The sequence below is a fragment of the Lissotriton helveticus genome, chromosome 7 (assembly GCF_964261635.1).
Source record: "Lissotriton helveticus chromosome 7, aLisHel1.1, whole genome shotgun sequence".
Lineage (NCBI taxonomy): Eukaryota > Metazoa > Chordata > Amphibia > Caudata > Salamandridae > Lissotriton > Lissotriton helveticus.
The window spans coordinates 1906695101-1906711697 of record NC_136068.1 but is presented as its reverse complement, the minus strand read 5'-3'; the positions used below and the strand labels follow the sequence as shown (position 1 = coordinate 1906711697).

The 16597-nt window shown below is 44.7% G+C and overlaps 1 protein-coding gene across 1 annotated transcript; it reads right to left on the bottom strand.

Annotated features, from left to right (window-relative positions):
* Positions 1-305: 305 nt before the first annotated feature.
* On the bottom strand, positions 306-1229 carry LOC144769913 (olfactory receptor 1G1-like). The gene has a single exon (XM_078654109.1). It carries the CDS (start codon positions 1227-1229, stop codon positions 306-308), a length of 924 nt encoding a protein of 307 aa, XP_078510235.1.
* Positions 1230-16597: the final 15368 nt, after the last annotated feature.

Here is a 16597-nt window from a genome sequence, read left to right as displayed (position 1 = left end):
TAGGTAGGTACAACTGCATAAAGTACGCAAGACCCAGTCACCCCTGTTTCCTTTTGTTTACAACTGCCTTTCTGGCTCCTGAGACCAGGAATAGTTAACGCAGAGCAAGGAAGACAAATGAAAAGGGAGCAGGTGCTACACCTGACTACCCCTAATTTATGTGCATGATATAATTGCTATAACTAATCACCCAAACACCTGGCACTGAGTATTAAAGTTCAAGACACAGTTTACAGTTACATGTTTACCTTACAGTTTTCAAAAGCCTTGTAAATGTTGTGATTGTTTTGGCCCTGTTGTCAATACTACTTTTGTGTTGTCTTTCTGAGGACATTTGTAAATTCTTTGTTTTTCAGGGTGTATATGACAGGGTTGCACAGTGGAGGAACAGCCGTGTATAGCAAAGCCAACATCTTGTTCTCCTTTATTAAAATATTTGATGTTGGTCTCATATACGTAGAACAAACAGACCCAAAGAATAAAATAACGACAGTGAGGTGGGAACCACAGGTTGAAAATGTTTTGCTCCTCCCCTCTGTAGACTTCATTTTAAGTATCGCTGAGATGATCTTGACATAAGATACGATGACAAAAATTAAAGGAAACAGTCCAAAAGTACACCCATTTACATAGGTCAGTATCTCAAAACCGTGGATGCTGGTGCAAGATAGCTTCATCAAGGCAGTGAAATCACAGTAGAAGTGGTTGATGGTGTGCGATTGACAGTAGGAAAGCCCCGAGAGTAGTACAGCGTAGGGTAGGGGGACCAGGGTACCACAAAGCCAACTTCCGGTGGCCAGCTGTATGCACATATTTTTGTTCACAATACTCGTGTAATGTAAGGGATAACATATGGCCACATACCGATCATAGGCCATAACTGTGAGGATAAGGAATTCTGCCACCACCAAGAAGATGAAGAAATATATCTGCAGCAGACATCTGGTGAGAGAAATGAGTGTGCCTGTCTGAAAGAAGTGTATCAGCATATGTGGGTAAGTGACTGAGATGTTAGTGATGTCAATGAAGGCCACGTTTATAAGAAACAAATACATGGGGGTGTGCAGGTGTGAGCTGGAGTATACTATTGACATGATAAGAAGGTTTCCAATCAGAGTCATCACGTAAATTATTGTAAATGTAATAAAAAGGGGAACTTGCAGCAGTGGAAGATCCGAAAACCCTACAAGCAGGAACTGTTCCTCTGATGTCATGTTTTCTACCTTCATTTATTTAGATTTATTGCGATTGAAGGAACTCTGAAATAAAGCACACCATATAGATGAATACATTATTTGACGAGCTGGTTTGGCTTGTAAATTCTGTTTGGGGTCTTTTAAAAAGCTCCTAATTTCATCATTTGCAAATGTTCAAAATGCATTGGTTACTTTCAAACATACTAACAAATAGTTTATGTTGCACAATAATTTTAGTGGAGTTTTATCATTTGTACTTCAGAGATAGGGACAATATTCATTGCAGGATGTGTGTGCTTAAAATGGTTATTTTTGCATAGATTTTTATGGAGAAAAAAGCTTATACTCTCTAAAATATTGTATTTTATTTTACCAATTATCTACAAAATGTAGATTTGGAAAAAATATAATAAGTATAACTTCTATTTTCAATGGCTTCACCCCAAGATTACAGTATAATAGCATGAATCATACTCACCAGGTGGGGCTCGTTCTGGGTACAAACTACTTTCTGTGGTATTTCTTTACTCTAACTTTATTTTTGTTTCAACCCTGACCCCATGTCAAATTGTTACATTTTATTCATTTGCATTTTGTTTTAATAGAGGTTTTGTTTTATTTATTTTCCAACTTATTTTTCATGGATTGTATCTGGGCTGTCTGACTCCCTTGGTCTCCTCTACTTTGGGGCCATTTTTGAAGATTAAGACACAGTAGATACCTGATGCAGGTTCACTGATGATGATGGTTCTCCCGATCCAATATATTTCAAAGAATAGGCCAGGGATGCCTGGGTGTGGAGGTCGAAAATATCCTTCCTGCTGAGAGACATTGTCTTGAATCAGTGTGGTACACAAATGGGAAGCAGTAATGGTATAAGGTGCAAATAAAGCAAGCCTACCTACGGGGGAAATATTTAGTGCTGGGCGCTGGGCTTGAGAAACTCTTATCCCAAAGGATTAGTTATACATAAGAGAGCAAAGTTCCATGAAGAAAAGTATTCAGTACAAAGTGCACAATATAAAAGGGGACCTAGTTTCAGTCATCAGTTTGTTTTTGCCTGGGTTTTGGGTATCTGAATTATCTCAAGAATAACTCATTAACACACTTCATATTGAAAGTTCCAAAAAGAAAATGTAGCATCCTCAAACTAGGCAGAAAAGATTCTGATTTTAGCAACTCAGCACTGCTCACTTTAATTGACAATGTATGTTTCTACTTTTTCAAAATGCATAGCTGTAACTATTAATTAATTGAATCTAGTTGGCCTGGAGTAGAGTGTGATATTTATCTCACCCAATATATATTTCTAAAGCTGAATGAATTTGAGTTTATCAGGTGCAATAAATAGCATCTTTTTATTTTTGGTTGTTGCCATAAAGGGGCTTAATGTGTGGAACTTGGTGCTTTCTCCACCAACATCCACAGGCCCGTTATTTAGCTTACATTTATCCCTAATATTTGGCAGTCGGTAACTTGTGTATGACTGTTAATCACTAACAAAATTGAATGAAACACTCTACCACAAACCTTTCACTTTTTAGTTATAGCCATTCTGGCACAGAAACTCTTATGCACAGCTATAGATTTTATTTCTCCCCTCTATTTGAACACAGATGTGCAGTTTTGTCCTGATAGTCACTTAAACGGGCATTATCTTAGTGCCCCCATGTCATAAACAAAGAACTGTTGCTTAGATAAAAAGGTAAATGGACATGTTTATTATTACTAGTGAAAGAAAATAATTTGATCATTCACAGGGAGGCTTAATGTTTTCAGAGTTTCTATTGCAATTCAAAGTGGAAAATCGACTTGGAACCACCACCTCTTCCAAAGTCCACGATAAGTAGCAGCAACAAATGACAGAGTTTAAACTGTTCAAATATATGTATTATTGGATGAAGGCATCATCCGTATGTCGAGCATAGTTTAACATAAACAAGTGTTTATGTTTGTCTCTATATTGTGTGCCATTTAAAGCTTGTTTGTCATTTTCTAAACTTTAAACTTGAGCAACATTTTATTTAGTAGTAGGTTAGGTATGTGTATGTGATTGTTTTTCTATTTCCATATACCAGTATGGAAATGTGTGTGAATGGTATCAATTACTTCACATTGCCTAATTACTTACCAGATGTCTGTGTTAGTACAGAATAACTAAAGCAGTAACCTTGCATGACCTGGTGACAGGGACAAAGGCATGAAGATACCCTGACCACTCCCCTCGGTGGTCTAATAGGAGAATCAATAGCACTGCTCTCCAACCATCATCATACCCAAGGGAATAGGGGAGTGGATAAAATAATTAACAGCACGCTGGTAACCCTCTGCAAGCGGAAGGAGCCTCCCTTGCTGTCTCTTTGGGTCTCTTTCCTAGGAACAACTTATGCAAGGAGCCAATACCACAGCGTGATAGTGGCAGTTAATAAAGAAAAGAGAGTGGATGGATTAACTAAATGATCCTCTAGCCAATCACACAATGTTAAAGATACAGTTACTCATCCATAAGCAATTACTCACGTGTACTGTAAAGACTGTGAGTGGAATTGCAGACTAAAGAAGGAGTTAATAATCATCAATCCAGGTGCATAGCATAAGAAAAAAGTGATGATACATCTCAGTTCTTTCTTTGGAAATAAACATTGTTTCGAAAGCCTCGGAAATCCATGAGGAAATTGCAGACATCAATAATGCAAAGAATACAAACATAAGCTCTCACTCTGAATCAAAAAAAGTCACAAAATGAACACTGTAAGGTTACAAGCTAAGTGCTCGCATTCAAAGTGCTTGTAAAATCTACTTTTGCCCCACTTTGCAGTTCGTTGGCTTTACGCTTCCCTTGGAAAGTTTAGCATAATCAGAGAATAATTGCCATTTGCTCCATTCCACGGCAGTCTGACCCAGCGGGCCTCTGGAACTGCGCCGATGACCTCGCACCACTGAAGAACCCGCCCAGCAGACCCCGCAGCAAGAAAGCCTCGTGGTTCACCAACGAACTCAAATCCTCGAAGAAAAACTGCCGCACCCTCGAATAAGCCTGGCGCCACGACCAGATTACAGAAAACATGACAGCCCTCAAGAATGCCACCCGCATACACCACCAGCTGATCTGCACCACCAAAAGGACAACATTCAAAGACTGACTGGACAACAACACATTCCGGTTTCCGAGCTAACCACAGCACCGAGACCGCCCTCATCGCAGCTACCGACGACATCAGATCCCTGCTTGACAACGGGGAAACAGCTGCCCTCATCCTCCTGGATCTCTCAGCAGCGTTCAACACAGTATGCCACCGCACCCTAATACAGCGCCTCAGCAACACCAGAATCCAAGGGAAGGCACTGGAGTGGATCATCTCGTTCCTCGCCGGAAGATCCCAGAGAGTCCGCCTCCCCCCGTTCCGATCCGCGGCCACCGAAGTCATCTGCGGCGTACCCTCAGGATCCTAGATCAGCCCCACCCTCTTCAACGTCTACATGAGCCCCCTCACAGCCATCGCACGCCAACACAACCTAAACATCATTTCCTACGTGGACGAAACCCAGCTGATCCTCTCCCTCACCAGCGACCCCGCCAGAGCCAGAGCCAGCCTCAACGAAGGAATGAAAGACGTCGCCGAGTGGATGAAGACCAGCCGCCTGAAACTAAACTCAGACAAGACGGAAGTCCTCATCCTGGGATCATCCCCATCTGCCTGGGACTACTCCTGGTGGCCCCCTGCCCTGGGCACCGCCCTAAGCCAATGGACCACGCACTAAACCTGGGTTTCATCCTGAACTCCTCGCTCACGATGACCAAACAAGTCAACGCCAACTCGTCATCCTGTTTCAACACCCTGCGCATTCCCCCGAAAGATCTTCTGATGGATCCCCACCGAAACCAGGAAGACGGTCACCCGGGCACTTGTCACCAGCCGACTGGACAACGGGAACACCCTCTACGCGGGAACCACAGCCAAACTACAGAAAATACTCCAGCGCATACAGAACGCCTCCTCACGACTCATCCTGAACATCCTCCGCCACAACCACATCTCCGCCCACTTGAGAGACCCGCACTGGCTCCCCGTCAGCAAGAGGATCACGTTCAGACTCCTCACCCACGCACACAAGGCTCTCCACGACTTGGGCCCCAAGTACCTCAACAACCGCCTCACTTTTTACACGCCCACCCGCCAGCTCCGCTCGACCAGCCTCGCCCTCGCCACCGTCCGACGTATCCGCAGAGCCACCACCGGAGGAAGATCCTTCTCCTACCTGGCAGCCAAGACATGGAACTCCCTCCCCATCCACCTATGGCTGACCCAGGACCATCTCTCCTTCAGGAAGCAACTCAAGACCTGGCTTTTCGAGCAGTAACGGACCCCTCCCCTCCCAGTGCCTTGAGACCTTAGTGTTTGAGTAGCGTGCTTTATAAATTTGCCTGATTGATTGATTGATTGATGCTGTACACAGCAAGACGCCACAGTTGCCAAATAGAAACGGGCAGTTAATCCCTGGAAGTGACACATCCCTCCATTGACCAGACAAGATAGAGAACCCCATAGAGATCAAGTTTCTTGAATATAGAGACCCCTAAAGTTGGTCCAATAACACTGGCATGGGGGTGCAGTGGGTACTGATTGTTTTTTATCCTTATTCTGTTCACGGCACATAGTCAATGCAGGTTCTTAGATTCCTTGCTTTTTTTGAGATGAAGAAGAGGGGAGGAGATGCAGGCACAGATGATGAAAGTATAATTCCTTTAGCTAGATTTGCCGGTGTTGTGTTTGCAGCTCAGTCAAAGCATTGATATGACTGCATGGTATGGTAGCTTCTGGGACCAAGTCAATCCTACAATCATACTCTCGATGAGGAGGGAGTTGACTCGCATCAATAAGATCAAACTGGACTGTTTCAAAGTGCTCAGTCCCAAAACGCGTGATGATCAACCAGGTATGGTATCATAGAGGGCCTGAGGTTCAGCGGAACCATCCACCACCAGGTATGGGACAACTGTACCACTTGAGTCAACACGTCCTTCAGCTCACTATTTAAACTTTGATACAACAAGGATGTTTTTTCCTCCGCAGGCCAATCTGTCTTCAGTAGAAGATGTATAAATATAGTGACATTCTTGAGCAGGTCTTGGGATCCCTGATTGAGGGTGATGACCTCACGATCTAAAGCAAGAATGTATGTCTTGCAATCAAAGAATTTTTGCATTTCTCGACAGAATGCGTTAACGTTGTACAACGAGGGATCATCTCTTTCTATTAAGGGAATAGACCAGTTGGTGGTATTGCCTTCTAAGTAGGACAGCACCAATGTAGTTTTTGTTGTCTCTTCAGAAAAAACTGTTGTTTTGTTAAAGAAATGGAGATGACTATGCTATTAAAAGATGCCTTACTTTTTTGAGTCCACATAAAAATGTTCGGGTGGAGCCTAAGGTTTCTAAGGGGCATGAACCACCTGTTTGGGGGAGCAGGATGCCTGACATGACTTTGGGAACTTGTTTGAGGAGAATAAAACCCCAAGCCCTGAGCCTCCCCCCCAGTGAGGGTATGGTTGTATGATCAGATGGGGTCCATGACAAAAAAAGGGGGTTGGTAGAGTCCATTCCTTTATTTGTGCACCTCCCCCTTTGCTATGCTCTGAATGACCCTTAACAGAGAGACCTGTAACCTCTCTCCTACCCAATTCTAATTCCTCCCTCAACTCCTGATTATCTACATGTGACGTGTGCATTTCTGTTTGTAAATTCTTGATGGTTTCAAATATAGCAGTGAGAACTGCATTGGAATCCATCGCCCAGACCCGCTAACTATATGGACTTGCTATTCTGTCTGATTGGTTAGTAAAGAATAACTAAAATGATAAACTGCAAGACCTGCTGATGGCTGCAATGGCATAAGGATAGTCTGGCCAATGCCCTTGGTGTTCCAATCGAAGAACAGACAACGCTGCTACCCAAAAATCATACCCAAGCAGGGCCAGACTGGCAATGCCGGGCACCGGACAATCCCCCCGGTATACTGGATGGGGTGGGGGCCGGTTTTTTGGCAGGGGGCCGGTTTTGGTGGTGGGGCCGATTTTTGGTCCTGCCGGCGGCGTTGGTCACAAAAAAAATCAGAGAAGTTCACATGAGTCAGTGACAACTCACTTACACTCTGCATGAGTCTCTCCTCGCTCAGCGCTCCGTCCGTGAAAAAAAAACAGGCACAAGTTCCAACTCTATCTCTGTTTGAATCATTTTGATTCAATCTGCATAAATAATGGCATGCAGCGCGCAGATGTCTCTGTGGCCGCCGCTGCGTCTGCGTGGCGCGCGCAGTCTCTTCAGTTGACCCACCTTAGGGTGGGGCGGCCTCCAGCCGGTGGTGATCGTGCGCATTAAAAAGTGCGCTTGACCAGTGGTGAGGCTAGGTCGAGGTATCGAGGAGCATTCCTGAAGTAAGCAGCCAGCAGAGACTGAGACGACGATGACATCGAACTAAAAACTGAGCAGAGTAAAAAGGTCGGCATGCAATCCTGCTGCATAGCAGAGCAGAGGTTATGTGTATTATTACATGGCATTGCAGGGTCGGGATATTATTACTTAGACGCAGATGAGAGAAGGCGCTTGCATGAAAGGGGGAGGCTGAGCAGGAAGAAAGCAGATGTTTGTTAGTTGGGGGATGAATGGACAGCTGCAGAGTGAAAGGCCCTGGCAAAAGGCTCAGGGTGCAGCAGTATTAAGAGAGGGTTTCGTGTCAAAGAGCAGAGTCGGATATAATTTTGTCTCTCGTATTTCACTTGGTATTAATTTATTCTTTGGGCATCATGTGAGGCAAGACACTTGATACAGACTGGCTGCTAAAGGGGTCACCAAAGTGCCCTGGGTCCCGGGGGGATGTGTTCACTTTTTCTGGCGTTGGAAGAGCAAGGAGTCTGACTGGGAGGCCTGTGATGAATGAGCCTGTATTCCAGACACCATATGTACAGCACTTGTACAGATTTTGGGGTTTAAATTTGGCCTTTTCTAAGTATTTGGAGCGGATGGTGGGCTGAGTGTGTTTTAGCCTTGATGTGTGCATTTCTTTCCAATTTCTTGTCTATAAAGACCAGGAGGTTTTGGCGTTTGTGATAATTCTGTTTGGCATTACTCGCCCTGCTTGGCCAGGGGCATGCTCTTCATCTTACTTTGCTACTTCCCCAGAACATGATGCTCTACTCCTTGTTGTTTTCTGATCATCCCTGTTTTCAGAAAATATTTGGTAGGGAATGCCTTTTGAGGACTTGTTGTCATGCTCTTCAAGTGATGCACATGGCCCTGAGGCCTGGGTGTTGGGGGCGGGGGGGAGCCTGTACCTGTTGCAGCATGGGGAGTGTGGCCCCTGGTCGAGTGTCTTTTTGCACAGTGATGGCATGGCCGAAGGAGAGAAGTGGTACCTCGATGCCAGTGAATGAAGGCACGCAAGGTGTAGAATGAATGGGGTGAAATCTGCTTTTATCACCTAGGTTACAGGGGAGCCAGTGGGAGGCTGAAGTGCATGATCACAAATGGGAGACATTATGTTTGCTGAGGATGCCCACCAGGGAATGTGGGAGTGGATAAAGCAATAAACAGAGGACTGGTAACAATCTACAACCAGAAGCAGCCTCCCTTGCTGTCTCTTTGGTGTTCTTTCCTAGGTTACAGCTTATGCACGGAGCCAATACCAAAGTGTGATACCTGCAGTTAATAAAGAAAATGGATTAACTAAATGTTCTCCCAGCCACTCACACTATGTTAAACATACAGTCACTCATCCACAAGGAATCACTCCAATGTACTGTAAAATGTGCAAACGGAATTGCAGTAGAATAAAGGAGTTTATAATTGTGAGTCCAAGTTCATAGCATAAGAAATTGATGATACATCTCACTTCTTTATTTATTTATTTATTTTAAAGGTTTCATATAGTGCTGACTGGACCTGAAGGTATCAGAGCGTTTTACATGAGCATCAGATCATAGTTACAGGTTACATCATTACAAAGGTTATACAGTTAGGAAAACAGAAAAGGAAGACATTTTTAGCCCCCTCCATGCACTCTAAGATAAAGACATTAGATAAGTCAATCAATTTGTAATCTTATATAGCTTTACAACGCAAACCACAACCTAGCAGTGTTTGACGATTTGTTCCCCATCATCATGCATACATTGGCTAACATTACATCTACCCCCTCCCGAGGAGACTCCAGTTCCCCTCAGACCCTCCAGTCTCCTCAAAATACATCCTCTCTCATCCTAGACTCCTCTTTCGACCCACACTTGGCTCCAAACAATTCTCATTCAGTGACCACCACATGTAATAACAATTCTCTGTCAATTACAGTTTGGACTGAGCCTCTTCAATACAGCCAACATTCTAGTCTGCATTCACTCCCCTCCCCTACAATAACTAGCTCTGACTTCCCAAGATCTACAGATCATAACATGACCCCGGGCCCTCACTTGACCATTTCCCCCAACCCTCCCCTCAATCCTAGCCTGACTCCACAGACTCTTCTGGGTCAATATTTGATTAACCTTTCTTCCAACCCGCTGCGCTTCCAACATCAAGTCCCAGATTCCCTCCCCACCTGGCACACACAGTCACCGCAAGGTCCTTTACACTTATCCTTGAATTCCCATTCTCACACTTCATTGGAAGCTAGACTGATTGAGATATCTCTTTGCCTCCAACAACTTATGGCTGAGGTTCGAAGCCTATTACACATCACCTCAGCACTGTCAGTTAAGTCAACATTAGGCTGCCCCACAATGTCCAATCACCTTATCCATATGCCTCCATCTAAGCGGAGCACAAGGCTCCCTGCCTCCCACTCAACTCGTGGGTCATTGCCTAATAATTGGGAAATTGCCACCCCATGCTAACGACCCTTCATGGCCGACATGTATAGCCTCACTGTCCGACAGGGATATCCATTCTCTCCTACTCTCATATGATCCATTACTTCCTCCCAACAATACATTTCTTGCACAAAATTGAAACAGTCCCTATGGACCCTTTTAGGGTACCTAGGTTAAACAGTAGAGCCTCAAATGAGAATATCCTCACGAGATTCACTACCACACGATCTACCACACTTGATACAAAACCAAAACTTAAATGCATGCTTCTCAACTGTGGATCAGCAGTAACATATGCAGGTGACATTGCTAACCTCATTCTTGTTCAAGGCCTTGACCTTGTAATGTTGACTGAAACATGGCTAAATTACTCACCTGCTCCCATACTGGATATTCTAGTGCCTCCCAACTACAATATCATCAAGCTGGATAGAATAAGCAGTCAAGGTGGTGGCATTACTTGCAAACACGGTAGGAATATAACAATTAAGCTACTACAATCCGATCTCCTGCCGTCCTGTGAATACCTGTGCATTGAGGTGGTTGGTAGTAACAAACACTTATGCAAATTGCACACCTGCCAGATCATGGACATTATCTCAGCTAATGCTGATCTCCATGGCATTCAGATCTTCCTGGGTGATTTCAACCTTCACTGTAATGATATGAATGATCGGGCAGTCAATAGCCTTAAATCCTTTCTGCTAGACTTCAACCTAATCCAAATTTGTGACAGCCCGATGCATATTAAAGGAGATACCTTAGATCTTGTCATTGGTAAGCTCAATACCTTCCTACGGGAATCTATTGTCCATGTGATTGGGCAGACCACCATTGCATCACCTTCGGCATCCTAGACTCGGTAAGAGCTAATAGAGTCCAGCCTAAGAACCTCAGACACTGGAAAAGATATCTACGCGACATCAACTCACATGATCTGACTGCTCTCTGTGATAACATCCTTCCCCTCCTGTGAACATGTCTGATGTCCATGACCTTTACGGCCCACTATATCCTCTCCATGTCAATTGTTCTAAACTCAATGGCGCACTACAGTTGAAAAGATTATCCTCCAAAGTCTCCAAACCGTGGTACAATGATAGTCTTAATGCTGAAAGACAGAATTTAAGACTTGCGGCAAGAATGTGGAGATCCTCTTCTTCCCTTGAACTTCTTAACCATCTGAGATCCCTCAGAAGCATCTGCAACAAATGCATCAGATTCTCGAAAGCCACCTTTTATAGAAATCAATTAGATCAAGCAAGAAAAAGTCCAAAACAATTGTTCAAACTCATTAAGTCTCAAGCAAACAATCATCCTAACCTCTCCGCAATGGGTTGCGGGCCATAGCCGAACTGTGAGGAATTCACCCATTTCTTCTCGGATAAGACAACTAAGATAGAAGCTGATCTAGGGTCAGCCTTGGAGCTCCTGTCGATCTGTCCGACTAACACCCTCTTTCCTCCCACATCAGACATCATCCTGCCTGCTCAGCATTGCCCCCCCAAAACAACGCATCTTGGAGCTTATTCAAAACCATTTGATACCGTTCAACATGATAACCTAATTGACCTCCTGGAACATAGGATGGGTTTATCCGTGTCTGTACTAAACTGTTTCTCCTCATTCATCCACAATAGAACCCAAAGCTTTAAGGTAAACCAGTCCCTATCTCATCCCTCTCCGCTCACGTTGGTGGTTCCACGGAGATCTACGCTCTCACCCAAGCTCTTTAACCTGTTCATGGAGCCTTTAACAGTTACCCAGAAATCATCCAGCATTCACTATCACATGTACACAGATGATACCCAACTTTACCTGAAGTTTTCCTCCTCTGATGACATCAAGTCCCTCAACTCAGTCCTACTGGAAACACAAAGATGGTTGACAAATACCCACTTGAAGCTCAAAACTCTCAAAACGGAATTCCTCCTAATCGCACCACACAAGCAATTTCCAATCATAAAACATTGGATGAATCCACTAACAGCTCTTAACTGTATGCCACACATCATTGATTCTGCAACTTCTTTGGGAATAATGCTAGCCAAGAGTCTGAAAATGCAGAAGCACATTAATAACCTCACCAAAGTAGTGAACTAACAACTCAACATCTTAAGGAAAATAAAACCTTTTTTCACTTCACACGACCTAAAGATTGAGGTACATGCCTTAGTGATCTCAAACCTGGACTATGGCAGTGCAACCCTCTGCGGCCTTCTAAGATTGAAGATGGCTCCTTTCAGGACTGACCTCAATTTTGATGCTAGGCTACTTACAGGTGCCAAGACATACAACCATATCTCACCTGATCCTATTTCCCTGAACTGGCTCCCCTATGAAGTTCAGATACAACTAAAAATTGCATGCTTGGCTCATAAAGCCATTAACTTCAGTACCCCGTTGTACTTTGCTCAGAAACTGGAGCTCTCAGGTGGGTCAAGAGCCTCTAGAGGTGCCAACACTCTACTGCTCAAACCACAAAAATGAAAGAAAATAAAACCCTACAATCGAGCCTTCTCCGGTATCGCCCCGAGGATTTGGAACTCCCTGCCCCCCGAAGTCAGACTGAATCTTTCTACTGTCCTTTTCAAAAAGGAAGTCAAAGTGTTATAGGTGAAGACATTTCTGCCTTAGTAAGGGTGCTAACAAGGAAACTGAGGGCACCCTTGCAAGTTTGAGTCTCAGTTGCCAAGCTCCCGAGGGCACCTAGCCCTACAAGACTGTTAACTTTGTTCTTTGTGCATACTGTTTTCTACCTCAGTATCCTTCCAGATGTATTTATCTGTAATGGGCTCTGATACCATCTGTGGTCATGTTCACTCTATAGAAAACTTTCTTAAAAAAATAAATAAATAAACCCCTTTGTGGGGGAGTGGGGATGGCAAAAATCCAGGTCTTAAGGTCCTTCCTGAATTGCAGCAGCAATGGTGATTGTATGTGTACAGAGGCAGGGAGTTCTAGGTCTTTGCAGCGAGGTAGAAGGATCTTCCTCCAGCCGTGGTCTTGATCTGTGAGATGGGGGCCAAGGCCAGTTGGGTGGAGCAGAGATGTCTGGTGGGAGTGTAGAAGGAGAGGTAGTGGTTGAGATATGCAGGTCCAACATTGTGGGGGCTTTGTTGGTATGCATGAGGATCTTGAAGGTGGTTCCTTTGTTGACAGGTTGCCAGTGTAGGTCTCTCAGGTGGCCTGTGATGTATTTGCAGTATGGGATGTTCAGGATTAGTCTGGCAGAACCATTCTGGATGTTCTGCAGTTTTGTTAGAGTTTCTGGGTAGTGCCAGTATAGAAGGTTTTGTCATAGTCAAGTCTGGTGTTGACAAGCGCATGGGTGACTGTTTGCCTGGACTAAGTCGGGATCTACTTGAAGATCTTACAAAGCAGGTGTAGCATGTGAAAGCAGGAGGACAAAATGTTGTTGAATTCGCAGTTCATTGAGGGCAAGTAGTCCAGGATGATGGCAAGATTTTGTGTATTTATTTATTTTATTTATTTATGGAATTTTTAGTGCGCAACTAATACCCAAGGGTGTCTAGGCGCAGTGAGATCCTCTAGGATACAGTGATTAGTACACAAACTTATTGGTTGAAGAGCCATGTCTTCAAGGCTCTACGAAAGCAAATGAGAGTAGGGGCAGTTTTGATATGTGAAGGGAGGGAGTTCCACAATCTGGGAGTAGCTACCAGGAATCGTCTGTCACCCCAGGTAACCGTTCTTGTTCGGGGAACAGATAGTAAACAGCTGGCTGCTGATCTTAGGTTCCTTTTAGGGGTATAAATCTGAAATGCCTGTCTTAGGAATTTGGGGCCAGTGTGATGAATGGCCTTATAGGCAATGCATAAGGCTTTAAATTTTATCCTGCTCTCCACTCTGAGCCAATGAAGATGGCGTATAGCTGCCGAGGTGGACTGGCGCCTAGGAATATTGAGGAGGATTCTGGCTGCCATATTTTGAATAGATTGAAGCTTATTCAAAATATATTTATGAGTATTGAAAAAGAGGGCATTTCCGTAATCCAGCTTGGAAAACACCAAGGTGGTGATTAGGGTTTTTCCAGCAGATGCTGGTAAATACGGTAGCAGTTTTTTAATCTTTTTCAACGTAAAGAAGGCGGCTGAAACAACCTTATTTACATGATGTTTGAAAGATAGCTGTTTGTCAAAGATCACTCCAAGATTCCTGACCTTTGCGACTGGGACCGGAGGAGGACCCATCAAAGTAGGCCACCAAGACTGGGATCATTCAGGAGAGATGTTACCGAAGGTCATAACCTCGGTTTTCTCCGCATTCAGTTTTAAGCAATTGCTATGCATCCATGCTTGTACCTCCAGTATCCCCTCCTGAAACTTAGCTGCCACCATCGGGCCGTTCTTATGCACTGCCAGCACAAGTTGGGTGTCGTCAGCGTAAGAAGTTAAACGCATCCCATGAGATTTTATGACCCTTGCCAAGTCTGCGACATAAATGTTAAAAAGCGCAGGACTTAATGAGGATCCTTGGGGGACTCCGCATGGCAGTTCAGAGATCGGTGAATAATGATTGCCCAGTTTGATTGCCTGTTTGCGGTTAGCTAGAAAGGAGGCTATAAGATCTTTGGCCAGATGGTTAATCCCCAGGGCGGCGACACGGTCGACCAAGATGGCATGGTCGACCGTGTCGAAGGCCGCCGAGAGATCTAGCAGAATAAGCACTGCTGCTCCTCCCGAATCCAGGATGTCTCTAATTTCATCGGAGGCCTTTATCAGTGCTGTCTCCGTTCCGTGTCCCCTCCGGAAGCCGAACTGCGTGTCATCCAAGAGTTCGTGTTGGTCAATGAACTCTGAGAGCTGCTGGTTCATGATGGCCTCAACGATTTTAGCGGGAAAGGGAAGGCATGCAATGGGTCTGTAGTTGGCCGTGATCGTAGGGTCTAAGGTAGGCTTTTTAAGCAAAGGTTTAACGATAGCCTTCTTCCAAATCTCTGGGTAGACACCTGTTTTGAAAATGGCGTTACAGATAGTAGTGAGCGGCAGTGAAATGGTATTGCAAAGTTGATTCATTATTTCAGGAGGGCATGGATCGAGCGGAGAACCCGATTTGATCTTGGCAGCTAGTGTGCTGACCTGATCTTGTGTCACTGGCTTAAAACCAGAGAAAGAAGGATAGGCCACAGCCAAACAAGAAGAAGAATCAGTCCTGACTACCGCTGGTTGCTGTGGAAAAATGGAATAAATGTCCATTACCTTAGTGGTAAAGAAAGTGGCCAACGAGTTACAGAATTCCTGTGATTGCTCAATCACAGGTCCGGTAGGTGGAATTGAAAGAGAATTCACCACCTGGAATAGCATCCTCGACGAGTTCTGGGCCTGTTCAATTTGACCAGTAAAGAATATATTTTTTTGAGGGGTGATAGCTTTCTTATAGATCGCTAAGGCATCTTTATAAGTTTGCTTAGCGGAGGGACTGTAGTGCTTTCTCCAGTGTCTTTCTAAGCTTCTACAATACTGACGCTGGAGACGCAATTCTTCTGTAAACCATTGGGCCGATGGAGTAGCTCTGTTTGGGCGGTAGGATTTCTCGGGTGCCACCTGATTGGCTGCCTTTAATAACCAGCCCTGAAAGTTAGTGGACAAGATTTCTGGATCACAAGAGCTTACCGGGATCGAAGTACTTAGAAGATTTGAAAGATGTGGAACATCGGCATTTTTCCAAGCTCGTATGCCCAATGACGACCGGGCTTTGGTCTGGGGGGGGTTAGATTGTAATACTCGAATTCTAAAGATGATGGCTTGGTGGTCAGACCATACCAATGGTAGTACTGCTACCAGATCAATGCCTGGGTTGTTTGTAAACAAACCATCAAGTGTATGCCCAGCTTCATGCGTAGGACCCCTTACCAGCTGTTGCATTCCTATTGCTTGCATATCTGTAGTAAGTTGGACTGTATGGTCCATGGGTGTCTGGGGTTCCATGCACTGCAGACCACCAAGAGTCATCCCAGATGGAGGAGCCCAGAATGACGACTTAGGTCTCCTCTAAGTTAAGCTTGAGGCAGATGTCCTTCATTCAGGTGCCAACTGCCTTCAACCCATTGAGGAAGTTGCTCTTGGTGGCAGTGGGCTTGTCTGTGAGGTAGAGAATCAGCAGGGTGTCATCGGCATAGGAGATGATGATGAGTCTGTGGCTTCTCATGAGAGCTGTAAGTGGGGCCATATAGATGTTGAAGAGGGTGGGGTTCAGGGAAGATCCCTGAGGCACTCAGCAGCTGACTCTGTGGGTTCTGAGTTGAATGGCGGAAGTCTGACTCTCTTTGTTGAGCTGATGAAGAAGGAGCAGATTCATTCTCGGGGCTTTGACTTGGATGCTGGCATCATGGAGTATTGCAAATAGGGTGTGGTGGTATATGGTGTCGAAGGTAGCTGAGGGGTCCTGGAGGATGTGTGCAGCAGTCACTCCGTGATCAAAGAGTAAGTGAATGTCATCTGTTGCGGTGGGGAGAGCAGTCTCGGTGCTGTGGTTGCTCCTGAAGTCCGAATGGGAGAGGATGGGGACGTTGCTTG

Bases quoted from the DNA above. Each gene is read 5' to 3' on its own strand.
- LOC144769913 (XM_078654109.1), bottom strand. From the start codon at position 1,229: ATGAAGGTAGAAAACATGACATCAGAGGAACAGTTCCTGCTTGTAGGG.